At 48.1% G+C, this 11,747-nt stretch overlaps 5 protein-coding genes across 5 annotated transcripts; 1 reads left to right on the plus strand and 4 right to left on the minus strand.

The window, feature by feature from the left end:
• Positions 1–536: 536 nt before the first annotated feature.
• POJ06DRAFT_99274 (fungal-specific transcription factor domain-containing protein) lies at positions 537–3,678 on the minus strand. The gene is made up of 2 exons (XM_056191884.1): positions 3,223–3,678; positions 537–3,172 (listed from the first exon to the last, which is right to left on the minus strand). The coding sequence occupies exons 1-2, from the start codon at positions 3,527–3,529 to the stop codon at positions 765–767; spliced, it is 2,715 nt and encodes a 904-aa protein (XP_056045048.1). The 5' UTR covers positions 3,530–3,678; the 3' UTR covers positions 537–764.
• A 59-nt stretch (positions 3,679–3,737) lies between these two features.
• On the minus strand, positions 3,738–5,714 carry POJ06DRAFT_251923 (Homogentisate 1,2-dioxygenase). Its single transcript, XM_056187465.1, has 3 exons — positions 5,588–5,714; positions 5,371–5,518; positions 3,738–5,316 (listed from the first exon to the last, which is right to left on the minus strand). The coding sequence occupies exons 1-3, from the start codon at positions 5,631–5,633 to the stop codon at positions 4,131–4,133; spliced, it is 1,380 nt and encodes a 459-aa protein (XP_056045049.1). The 5' UTR covers positions 5,634–5,714; the 3' UTR covers positions 3,738–4,130.
• A 355-nt stretch (positions 5,715–6,069) lies between these two features.
• On the plus strand, positions 6,070–7,338 carry POJ06DRAFT_237710 (Glyoxalase/Bleomycin resistance protein/Dihydroxybiphenyl dioxygenase; the record flags this gene model as incomplete). Its single annotated transcript, XM_056185965.1, has 2 exons — positions 6,070–6,396; positions 6,454–7,338. 2 exons carry the CDS (start codon positions 6,070–6,072, stop codon positions 7,336–7,338), a joined length of 1,212 nt encoding a protein of 403 aa, XP_056045050.1.
• Positions 7,339–7,834: 496 nt separating this feature from the next.
• Positions 7,835–8,839, minus strand: POJ06DRAFT_267748 (uncharacterized protein; the record flags this gene model as incomplete). Its single annotated transcript, XM_056189259.1, has 3 exons — positions 7,835–8,176; positions 8,230–8,386; positions 8,625–8,839. The coding sequence occupies 3 exons, from the start codon at positions 8,837–8,839 to the stop codon at positions 7,835–7,837; spliced, it is 714 nt and encodes a 237-aa protein (XP_056045051.1).
• Positions 8,840–9,404: 565 nt separating this feature from the next.
• Positions 9,405–11,546, minus strand: POJ06DRAFT_99289 (uncharacterized protein). Its single transcript, XM_056191885.1, has 3 exons — positions 10,370–11,546; positions 9,861–10,320; positions 9,405–9,804 (listed from the first exon to the last, which is right to left on the minus strand). Exons 1-3 carry the CDS (start codon positions 11,155–11,157, stop codon positions 9,532–9,534), a joined length of 1,521 nt encoding a protein of 506 aa, XP_056045052.1. The 5' UTR covers positions 11,158–11,546; the 3' UTR covers positions 9,405–9,531.
• Between the last annotated feature and the right edge of the window lie 201 nt (positions 11,547–11,747).

Below are 11,747 nucleotides of genomic sequence, written 5' to 3' on the forward strand. Positions count from 1 at the left end.
CCGCGTAATTTCCCCCGGACTTAGTGGAAAGTCCTAACTCCACAAACTGTATCTATGGTGGAGTTATAAGCATAGTTATACTGGAAATTGACACAGGGCGAGAGAATTGGAAGGAACTGGATTATATTGAATACAAGACTTCCTAACTGACAAGCCAGATACCCTTTTATATATTCTCGATTCGTTGATATACCTCGACAAATTCACGAGACTAGGACGCAATATATGTTCCCTTGCGGGCTCTCTCCTGCCTTTCGGACGTTGTCGGCACTGCCTAAAGTCCGACGGTTGACGACATTGGCCGTTCATAGCGTCGAGACAACGGCAACGCTGAGTTCGCGAGCTTTGGGTCGTGCGAGGCTCGGAAAGTGTAGCATATGCTCTGCAGGAGCTAGTAACTCATCTTGTCGAACTTCAGCTCGGGCGAGACCGGTAAATCATCAACTGTAACGAGAAAGCCTGCGAACGTATTGCTGATTGCTGTCCCGCACAGCCTGCAAAGAACGCGAGCGTATGAACTGACTTTTTCCGTCTGTGGTTTGTGTTCTGGCAATCATTGTCAATAGTGCCTCGAGTTGCTTTATCAATTCGCAGATGCAAATAAGGCCGCTCGGCATCGGATTGATATTATTCCCTGAAATGATTCCCGCCAACTCCAAGTCGTTAATTTACACATATAATACAAGACTATTCCAACCATTGGCCAAAAATACGTCCAAACTCCTGAAACCGAAATTGTGCCAATATGAGACTTATCGCTAGCACTACCCGACTTGTACTGCCCGCGCTAGCTCCCGCCTATCTTCAATCTCGTCTTCCCGACCCAAGCTCATTTGAACACAATTATCCAATAAATTACACATCTCGCCCACCAATTCCCGCTTACTCCCACGCAGCGACAAAATCACCCACTTGAGCAGTCCGACCGTTAAATGTTTGTTCTTTGTCCTCTCGAGCTCGTCGGGCGTGTTGGCAGAGTTCATTCGTTCCAGAAACGTGCGTCCGCTTTCAGCCGCTATCGCCCATTCATGGTCCTTCCAGTGTGCAAAGCTCGCACGAGCTAAATTCGATTTATTCGACAATATGTCGGACTCTGGCCCTTCGACGCAGTAAGCATACGTCCAGAATACAAGCATGCAATCCACTATCATTGTCGATCGATGGATGAACACGTCATCCGCAATCGAATATCCCGCTGGATACGACGAAGTGTTGCCATCGCCGAGCACAAACACACCGAATAACGCCTTAATCGAATGAAATGCAGCTTCGCGGGCACCCTTGGTTCTAGACCACTCGTACATATGTCGTCTGGCCGCAAGGTAATCTTGCATTAAGGTCGACCGCCCAAGCACTCGTTCGTCCCCGCAAAACACGCGCAGATCGTACCGGGGGACCTGCATGCACACATGAGCCATTCGGTAGAGAAGCCAAAATATCGGCCGATTACTGTCCCGCACCGGGATCACTCCGGTCTCCTTGTCGCGCGAAACCGACCCTGCGCGTTCATAGTCTTCTTTCCAAAAATCATACGCCCGACCAAGTGTAGACTTCCACGTATCCCGAAACGATCCCCATCCAATTGAGGACACTTGCAGCGCCTGCTGCGACATCTGGATCGATAAAGACAACAGACCGCATAGCAAAACATGCCGACCAAATCCGTCGGCTTCCACACTCTGTTGGTTCAACAGCCGTTTCAATCCTACTAAGAACGACACCGTAGGCTTCGACATAAGCACCCGTCGCTCGTCATCAGCAGAATCCCATACACGGTCGTCACATGGAAGTGAAAGCCGCATCTCGTAAGGGTACATCAATAAGTTATGACCGAATACTATAGCATGCGAGACATCTAGGATAAATGCCATAAACACAGCTCGCTTGATCGACTCGGCCTCAACCCAACGTTTCCACGAAGAAGCATCAGCGTCGTCTTCACCCGATAACGCGATCGAAGGATCCAAAAGCGTTCTACCACGACGAATGAGCTGCAGCGTAGCGCCGTGGTGGATATGTGCGCGCTCGTGGTGCTTGCGCGACGACATCGTCTTCTCGAAAACCTCGAGCAACAGCAAACTCTGCAGGATCCAAACTTTGGTCGGTGGATGAAACCCAGGTGAGCTGAATATAATCCAGCGCAATGGTTCTGCAATTTCAATGGCCAGTTCTCGCGCACCATTATACGAAGCTCCAATCAAGATCATGCTGAAGACAACTGGCTCCGGCGAAGTATCAATCTCTAACGACCGTTTATGTAAGATCGGAAACTGAAAATGAAACTTCTCCCAGTATAAGTCAATGTATTGATGTATTTTGTCTAGTGTGAAGTCAGGATTCGATTCAAGAGATGGTAGCATAGTTAAAAGCTGTTGTCGCTTTGCTTCAGACAATACGCGAGAGTGCACTAACTGCGGAGGCGTAGACAATTGTGACACATCGATCAGCGGTGATTCAAGGAACGAATTGACATCTTGCGAAGCAAAAAAATCGCGATTGCCAGAGAGCATGCCGTCAGAGAAGAGCCAGTCGATGAGATCTGCCGAGGACGGCGAAACTTGTGTCGCAACATTCTCGCCCAGCAACCGCTCTTGAGTAGTGTCAGTTGACTTGCGCATGATATGATCGAGGTAGTTCCCATTATCAGCTAAGGCGGGATCGGAAATGCTGTGATGTGACATGCGTCGCACATCAGGTCTCACCTGAGAAACTCCAGCCATAGATGACGACGGAAACGACTGCAGTTCTCGGTTATACTCTGCGTTAGTCGACGTATTAGATATGTGGCTGTCGGCGACAAAACTTTGAAAGTTTGGCAGATTTGGAACAAGCGAGGTGGTGCTGTCCTTTGTGTAATCAACGGTCGCGAATGCCATAGCCGAGTCGTTCGCAACGAATGGTTGACCGTCGACCGTTTCCAGCTTTCTGTGATGCGGAATTGTCGTAGAAGCAAATTGCAGTTGAGAAGGGCGAACAGAAGGTTGAAAATCCTCTTGTTGCGATGTAGAGCGGTCAGGTTGTGATGGGGCGCTTGATTCATCCGGCGGCTGGCTGTCGTCATTTACTGAGCTCCGCTTCCGGTGTCGTTCGACATGCCGTAGACGTAGATCCTCTCGCACAAATGACTTCGTACATCCAGGCCAGGAACAAGTATATATCTCCTTTGGACTGTCTAAAGCAACATTAGTGATATCCAAAGTGCCGGTAGAAATCGAGACTCACGATTCAGTTGGTGCCGTCCTAGATGCTCCAGACGCGTAAATGACTTGTTACAGCCAGCAACTTCGCACACAAATATCCTTTCCAATCCTTTCCGTGATTTTGTCTTCTTTTTCTTCTTCACCGGATTCGCCGAATTCTCATCTTCGGAAAGCACATGCAATCTTGTATTACTAAAGTCCTGTCCGAATTGCACATCACAACTCAAAGTAATAGTCTCACTGCTGTCCACAATTTGTTTGACAGTCTGAATAGATTCCGGCGCTTGCGAGGTTGTTGCGATGGCCATGATATTGAATGAGTCGCTCATCTTGGTGGAGATCAAACCATTGCCGGGGGTAATGCAAGCAAGGCAGGGCCGCAATAACTTGGCAGTTTCTTTGTCCGCCTGTAAGAACCTATCACTCGAAAAGTATATGTATGGACGGCGTTATGAGCATTCGCCACCTTTTTACTTTGTTGCAGAAGCAGTGCTTTACAGAGATTATTCTGCGGGGAAATCCCTGTCGCGGTTAGGGTTCGGTTAAAATCATTCTTCATTAACTCCGAGTCATTTTACAGACGGACTTCGACTCGACAAAGCAACATAATCTCCGATTTCATGAGCTACATGAGGAAGAGAAGGCAGGATCCAAGCACTCGATATATATGTATATCATCTAGGACATTTCTCTGCGAAGATCAATAACACACGGGATGACTGCTCCCCTCCGGCAACTGATCGCTATCTCCAACACTTCAGAACGAGGCTCAGCAACGCGACAGGCACGCTACTACAATCACTCTGAGCATCTTGTGGCACGTCAGCGTTGTCGTCTGATATATGTACTCCGTCGCAACTGACGCCTCTAGTACTCAACCAAGATAATGCCGGACCAATCAAGCAAAACCCTCTTCATGTAATATGCAGTTCAGTCGTCAGCTATTTGGCCAATCCATTTGTTATGGTAATTCCTGAAGTACGGCTTGAACCCATCCCATACCTTATGGTAATCTTTCTGAACTTTGTTAGATATCTGGATGGCCCACTCAGTGGTAGCCAGTTGATACGAGCTTTCAAACATGACTGACAGCGATCCAACGCCTACCTTCTGTGGACCTAACTCCGCGTTAGACGCTTGCTCAAATGTGTCCACGTCCGGTCCATGGGCAGCGTTCATGCTGTGTAACGAGGCCCCACCTGGAAGGAAGCCGCCAGCTTTAGCGTCGTACACGCCGCGCACATTGACCATAAACTCGGTCATGCAGTTGCGGTGGAAATACGGTGGGCGAAACGTGTGTTCTGCAACGAGCCAGCGTGGCGGGAAGATTATAAAGTCGGCGATCGGAGTCCTGAGAGAGTCTGACCTGCACGTGAGAACAGTGAAGATGGAAGGGTCTGGATGATCAAACGAGACGGATCCGACTGCGCAGAACTTGGAGAGATCATACTTGTACGGCGAATAGTTTCCATGATATCCGACGACGTCGTACGGGGAATGATTCTGCGTCGCCGTGTATAATCCGCCGAGAAATTTGTTGAGAATAGTCCACTCCTCGTCGATGTCCTCAAAAGCAGACACCGGATATTTGAAATCCCTGGCATTGGCAAGGCAATTGGCTCCAATAGGACCGAGCTCAGGCAACACAAAATGCCCATTAAACACTTCGAGCACGTAACCCGCAATCTTCTCGGTCCCCTGACAGAGCATGACGGTGAACTTGAACCCACGTGGGATGACAGCAATGTCGCCAGGAAAGATACGCATAATGCCAAGCTCGGTTTTGATGTCCATGTCACCGATCACAGGGAGCACAAGAAAATTGCCATCCGAATTGTAAAAAGCAGTCTTCTCCATGGACTTCGTGGCCACGAATAGATGAATTGCGAGACCATTCCTTGTCTGAGCGTCACCGGCTCCACAGACAGTACGGAGCGACGATACGAAATCATCGTCAGAATAATCGTCTTGCAGTTCAGTCAGAGGATCCCAACGCAGCTGGGTTGGCGTCGGAACAATGTGGGGTGAGTCAGGCGAGAACTGTCCTACCAAACAGTGGTGTGTGACTGGCTTGAGCGGAAGGTGTCCAACTGAAGGGCGGATCTTGTAGAGCCACCTACCGCAAGTGTCAGTGTGAATACCAGCAATCAGACTGTTTGACTTTACATACGTGTGCTGGTTATTCGCGCGATCGGCAGTGAACGCCGTTCCACTGAGCTGTTCCGCGTAAAGTCCATATGCACATTTCTTAGGGTTATTACCGTAGTCGGGCAGCACATTAGGAACCGCCTCAGATACAAGATAAGAGCCGAATCCCTCTGAATGACGAAGCGTACGCTTATTAGCACAAAAACAATCCGCAAGCGCTGGAGACATGCGGCTCTTACCTTGATAGGAGTAAGGATCATTGCGTATCTTGTCGCTGTACACCATGTTCCGGACAAGCAAGATATATACGCGTCTCTGTCGGTCTTTTCGTTGGTGTTTCCTGTGCTTATACAATTGGGAATCGCTTTGGAGCTGATAATTCGGGAAAGCGTTTGATTGTGATCAGTCCCATGAGTCGGGTTAGGGTACTCTGTGTGCGGGGGTTAGGTTTTCTGCCAGACCCCGTGGACTGGAAAGCGAGCGGCTCAGCTGCCACCGATTGCCGCGCTTAGCCGACGTTAGCCGAAACTGACCCTGTGAGCTGGCTACGACAACACAAATGCGGGGAAAGGCAACTGGCGGGTTCGATCGATATAATGATTATATACCAGGCAAAGAGGAAATATAATATCGACATGTGTCCTGAAGCATATCGCGAGCGCTCAATCGAGCTTGCGCATACCCATCCTCCATCACAACTGACTATTGAGCAGAAATCCTCATGACTCCAACAGTCGTAAACTCCCGTGGCAACGCTTTCGCTTTTATTGCCAACGAGAACACGATCTCGGCAGCGTCTTCCTCCTACCGCGCCTATGACCACATTAAGTGGTACGTTGGAAATGCAAAGCAGGTGGCTTCGTATTACGTGACACGTATGGGCTTCCGTCCACTTGCATACAAGGGTCTGGAAACAGGATCTCGAGCCATTGCTTCGCATGTTGTCGCCAATGGGAGAGTCACGTTCGAGTTTGTCTCCCCGCTCATGACTAAAGGCAAAGATGAGGAAGAAGATATGCTCATTCAAGAAATCAACCAGCATCTTGCCGTACGTATACGCAAAATTCTCATCCCAATTTCAGAGATGGACTAATGCCGTTCACAGGCCCACGGAGACGCAGTCAAGGATGTGGCATTCGAGGTAGACGATATCTACGCTGTGTGGGACTATGTGTCGAAGCACGATGCCAAGCTGAGCTTGCCTCCAACAGAGCTTTCGGATGAATGTGGTACAGTCATCCTTGCAAAAATTGCTACATACGGTGACACTACCCATACTCTTGTCCAGCGCTCCGGATACACAGGTGCCTTTCTTCCTGGTTATTCTGCCGTAGTTTACCGCGACCCTGTCGATCTGCTTCTTCCTTCTGTTCAGCTCTCCAATATTGACCACTGTGTAGGGAATCAGGATTGGGATCAGATGGAAGCCATTTGTGAGTACTATGAGAAGGCTCTCGGGTTTCACCGTTTCTGGTCGGTTGATGACAAGGACATCTACACCGACTTTTCTGCTCTCAAGTCGATTGTGATGGCTTCTCCCAACGACGCCATCAAGATGCCCATCAACGAGCCCGCGTTCGGTAAGAAGAAGTCACAAATCGAAGAGTATATCGAATTTTATGGCGGAGCCGGTGTGCAACACATTGCTCTTCGCACGCATAATATCATTGAAACGGTCACCAACATGAAAGCTCGCGGAGTCGAATTCATCTCTGTCCCGCCCACGTACTACGAGCGGATGCGTTGCCGATTGTCAAAGTCGACTATGAAGTTCAACGAAGATTTCACAACACTTGAGAAACTGAAGATCTTGATTGACTTTGACGAGAATGGATACTTGCTTCAGCTTTTCACCAAGCCGTTGATGGACCGACCAACAGTCTTCATCGAGATAATCCAGCGAAATAACTTTGAAGGATTTGGTGCTGGAAATTTCAAGTCTCTATTCGAGGCAATCGAGCTGGAGCAGGCCAAGCGAGGAAATTTGTAAATCACAAGTTGCTGAGCTGGGCATATTTTGGAGCACAGACCATAGTGTTGAACAAACGCTCTTCATTGTCGCATCGTGTAAATACTGCAATCACCAGAGTAAAACTCTAACCAAGATACTCAAGTCGAAGAAGAAATCGAAATCCACTAGTTCAGTAATTGACTAGCATTCTGGCTTGTTGCAAAATTACCGGGATCATAATTTGTTGGATGCAGAACCGAGGATCATGACACAGAAAATTACCTCTGACTATGACGGCCGTTACTGTGCGACCATGGTTCAGACCTGCGTGTCCGAGCCCAGAAACGTAGGTTGAATTCTGCGATTAATTCATTTCTGTATATACGCGAATTACAATGCAAACTTGTTAGCTGTTGCGAAAGTGGTCAGAATTTCTATTTGCCAGCGCCGATCCATATTATCCGAACACCAAGTTGTCCATCAGAGTTACTGTAAGTATCTCCCTTCATAAACAAATCCTCCGATTTGTCTACAACTATAAGCTGGAGCCAGGTGCTTCGTATACTGCAGATACACTAGCAGGGGCTTCCACTGCGTTTGATTTTTTCGGTGGCGCCACTGGCAGGGCCATAATCTGTGACGTTTCAAGATATGGCGACGTTGGAAGTGCCTCTGCCGGAGGAGCTCTTATTCGTCGGCGACGGATAAAAAACCACGCCAACAGCAACACTAGTATAGCCACAACGACGCATCCGACAACGATGCCCGCAATAGTCCCGCCTGATAAATGGCTCGACTTGCCGGACTTTGTAGATGATGGCACTGAGCTCGCCAGGCCTGCTGGGACCGACGCAGTTGCGGAAGTCACGACCGTGGCCTACCAAGTACCAGCTTTCCGAATCTAGACGCGAAAGATATAGACTGTAATACCGATGACGAAGTCAATCCGGGTGCGGCCGTTGTGCTGGCCGGAACATAGCCATCGATTACGTGACCATATGCCTGCCCGCCCGACGAGTACGCAATTGTCGAGGTACCCGCAATAACGCTATTGTTGTACAAAGTTGCAATAATCGTGCTAATATCACTATAGCACGTCCCTGGCCGTTGGTTGACGTCACTTGGTCTCACAAGAGGATAATCTCTTCATCGCAATAGTATGACTTGGGACATGGGACGATTTTCCGATCAGGCGATACTCACGATGGACAACACACAATATACATGTTCAATTTCATTGTATTCACGCTGCTGCTAGCCGTGGTATACCAGTTCGGACAGATTAAAGGGCTGAACGGTGGCAATACTGTCGACATTGTGCTAACAGGTAGCTTGAGATGAACTCTGAAGGGTGACAGGACGACGCGGTCGACATAGATACTGGTAGAGGCTCATTTAACCAAACTTCGTAATTCTGATCCTCATGCATGGTCAAACGCTTTTCAGCACAGACCCACGGAGCAATGAATTCAGATGTCACTGCAGGCGTAACAGCGGAAGAGGATGCCGCACCCCTCGAAGTGCTAGTTTGGGACGCCATTGTGATGGAACTCAACTAGGCCAGATTTCGTTGCGATTGGAACAATAGGGGAAGGAAAGAAAAGGGCGACTTCTCGATGCCGTTCTCATATTTTGGTTGTAGCCGTCTGGCCCACCTCGCAAATGGTGTGGAAGTAACGACCGCTAACCGGATCTGGTACGGCGGTACGGCTGAGGTGGAAACAAATCTAAGCAATGAAATAATTAAACTTTACTGCACGTGCGACCCTCGGCGTAATGCTCAACAGCTAGAGGTGACAGATTCGGATAAAGATAATCGAGACATTGAATTCCGTAGGCAGCGGCGCAATGGATTCGGTTGCTGTTGCAAAATGATCAACTAATAACATTATCAGCTCGTCGAATGCCACATCATGGAATCAGTAATAAATATACTCACATCAAGAAGAGCCGTTGAGGATTCAGTACTGCGCTACTAGCAGTCTGCACCGACCCGGGCCCAGAATGCAGAAAATAAACAAGACTTGAAGTTACAGTTCAAGAAGACATAGGTCAGAGCATGTCATCAAGCATGCATCCGTATCTAAGTACTTTTTTCATTTTCCCTGGAATCCATGCTGACTCACGTCAGAATGTCAAGCAGTTCACGGCCCAACTGGTCGTTATTTTCGCGTCCAGAGAAGCACCTACCAATGAAGCCGCACTGCTTTCAAATTGGGCAAGGCTCATTTCCTATACTAACACTCGTCCGTCGCCGTCGCACACTACTTCAGATTTGTCCTCCTCAATAGACCGCGGAATGCTACGCAACAAATTCAAAGCAATCGAGAGTTTTCCCGTAAATTGATCTTTGATGACCGGGTCTGACGAATTGAGCGAAAAAATAAAGGTCGAAAAGTGATGAAGAAGACTTTGCCAGTACGTCACCAAGGATATATTCTGTTGGTTTGGAAGCAATATTATAATGTCGGCTAGGGCACCGGATATATCGAGGAGTTTTGCCTTCTGCATTCGAGTTAGCTTCTTTTAAATTGAATCATGATTACGTTATTGTAACTCACCATCCCTGGTCCATGAGCCTCAAAGTACTGGGGCGCAATATTTATCGTACTGGTCAACAGATTTCGTACAATATCAGCCGGAAAGGTGAGCGTCATCGTGTTTGGGCTACTGTCCTCATCCAGTGGGCCATGAACCACTAACAACTGCCATGTAAGCGCCTGCATCCACCGCTGGGTTACCAGTATGTCAACTTTTTGCGTATCGTTCCCGAGTTCGAGAGAGTTGATTTTCATGATTTCGTCGAGGCGACGCTGTTGCGTTCGGAGAAATTCACGGGAGTAGATGACTGACTCTGGTCGTTTCCATTTGTCGAGCATTGTCCTGTCTAGGCTGCGAAATATTTTGACGAGGTTGATGAATCCGAGGAAGAATTCTGGGTCAACTGCGTTCATATCGAATGATGGAGGCTTGATCGAATCTTCAAGCGTGACAGGGAGCTCATGTTGCATCGCGTTTCCACTGCTTATTAACGATTGTGCTTTAAACGAGAGTCATGACAATAACTCACCGTTCAGTAACCAACAGACAAAAATATAGCATCCTCGTTTTCTGCTCTTCTGCGTACGGCATTTCTGCATACGTGTCTTCCAAATGCAATCTCAAGACATGTACCATAGCAATCGCCTCCCTCAAATACAGAAACGATGTCTTATCCCTCTTCGCACTCATGTAGTACGAATGCAAAAAGAAAGGCACCAGGATATCGTTAACGCTTGCGTCTTCGGTATAGCCCACAATCGCCTTCGCTCTTATCGACTCCTGTGCAAGCAACTCGTGGGAAATTCCGTCGGGCAATGGAAGGAGGTTCAACTGGGCCATAGTTGCCGCACATACTGCACATATCAAGGAGTAAAACCGCCCGTCCTGATAGTCGTAGTCGATCTTTGAGTACATGTCGGTAAGATCAATAATTGGCCACACGCTATACAATCTCTTCCGATATATATCAACATAGTGTTTCAGAGCCTCTAGACGTATTCTTGGCTCGAAATTCTGGACCATAGATGCTGCAGGAATGGCTTGAAGAGAATTCGAACTCGAAAACAAGATGACTGGCACCAGCTTTCTGTCAGACAGCAGCGGTGACATTGCGGGAGTGCACGACGACAACTCTCCATCCTGGGACAATTTAATAGCCTCTAATGTTGTAGATCGGAGTTGCTTCGGACCACTCCTGCGACGAGTCTTAAGATATGAACATTCAAGCGACGCCTTCTGGCACGGCTTGCACGGAAGTCCACCATCACATTTGACTTTCCGGACGTTGCAACAGTCGCAGGCACGCTTACGCGGCATTGCTGGACTATATCGTCGTCTGGACTCGGAGAACTAGCCAAATAGGTTGCTTGACTAGTTGTTATTGAATTTGTTGAAGTGGTATGATGCGGTCAGTTGGAGACTCGGAGGAGTGAAGTGGGGAGACTCGTGGGGAAACAAAGTTTGGCCTTTCAACATCTTCGGTGTTCTTGCGTAGCACTCAGTCCGGGACACTCTATTTAAAGTCCTGCAGTCCTGGAAGGTTCGTCTACAGAGGAAAATTTATATGCGATCCAATCTATGTTGCCATGATCAAGAATTAGCAGTAAAATATTTTGTCTAGAAATATTGCCTTGTATAATCAGGTGACCGTCAAATCTTATCTCATAGCTATTTCAGCAACAAACTAACCCTACCTGGAGTTTGAGATATTTTAGCGGTGCTAGACAGAAACATCAAGATCCTCCACGGCCAATAATGGTTGCCCAGGGGAGGGTTAGGTGTATTGGGTAATCACAACTAAACTTGCTTGGCGAAGTGGGGCAGCGTGGAGTATTCCCGAAATCCCCCCGCATCGATCCCCACATTCCAAACTATGCTGTGTGACAAGTACCTGAATTCTACTACAA

Source organism: Lipomyces tetrasporus, assembly GCF_029532465.1.
Source record: "Lipomyces tetrasporus strain NRRL Y-64009 chromosome Unknown POJ06scaffold_4, whole genome shotgun sequence".
In the NCBI taxonomy this organism is placed as follows: Eukaryota; Fungi; Ascomycota; class Lipomycetes; order Lipomycetales; family Lipomycetaceae; genus Lipomyces; species Lipomyces tetrasporus.

Bases quoted from the DNA above. Each gene is read 5' to 3' on its own strand.
- POJ06DRAFT_99274 (XM_056191884.1), bottom strand. From the start codon at position 3,529: ATGAGCGACTCATTCAATATCATGGCCATCGCAACAACCTCGCAAGCG. The intron at 3,173-3,222 runs GTGAGTCTCGAT...ATGTTGCTTTAG, and splicing joins AGGACGGCACCAACTGAATC to ACAGTCCAAAGGAGATATAT.
- POJ06DRAFT_251923 (XM_056187465.1), bottom strand. From the start codon at position 5,633: ATGGTGTACAGCGACAAGATACGCAATGATCCTTACTCCTATCAAG. The intron at 5,519-5,587 runs GTAAGAGCCGCA...TTCGTCATTCAG, and splicing joins TGATCCTTACTCCTATCAAG to AGGGATTCGGCTCTTATCTT. The intron at 5,317-5,370 runs GTATGTAAAGTC...CACTTGCGGTAG, and splicing joins CGCGCGAATAACCAGCACAC to GTGGCTCTACAAGATCCGCC.
- POJ06DRAFT_99289 (XM_056191885.1), bottom strand. From the start codon at position 11,157: ATGCCGCGTAAGCGTGCCTGCGACTGTTGCAACGTCCGGAAAGTCAAA. The intron at 10,321-10,369 runs GTGAGTTATTGT...GTTAATAAGCAG, and splicing joins TGTCTGTTGGTTACTGAACG to TGGAAACGCGATGCAACATG. The intron at 9,805-9,860 runs GTGAGTTACAAT...ACTCGAATGCAG, and splicing joins AGGCTCATGGACCAGGGATG to AAGGCAAAACTCCTCGATAT.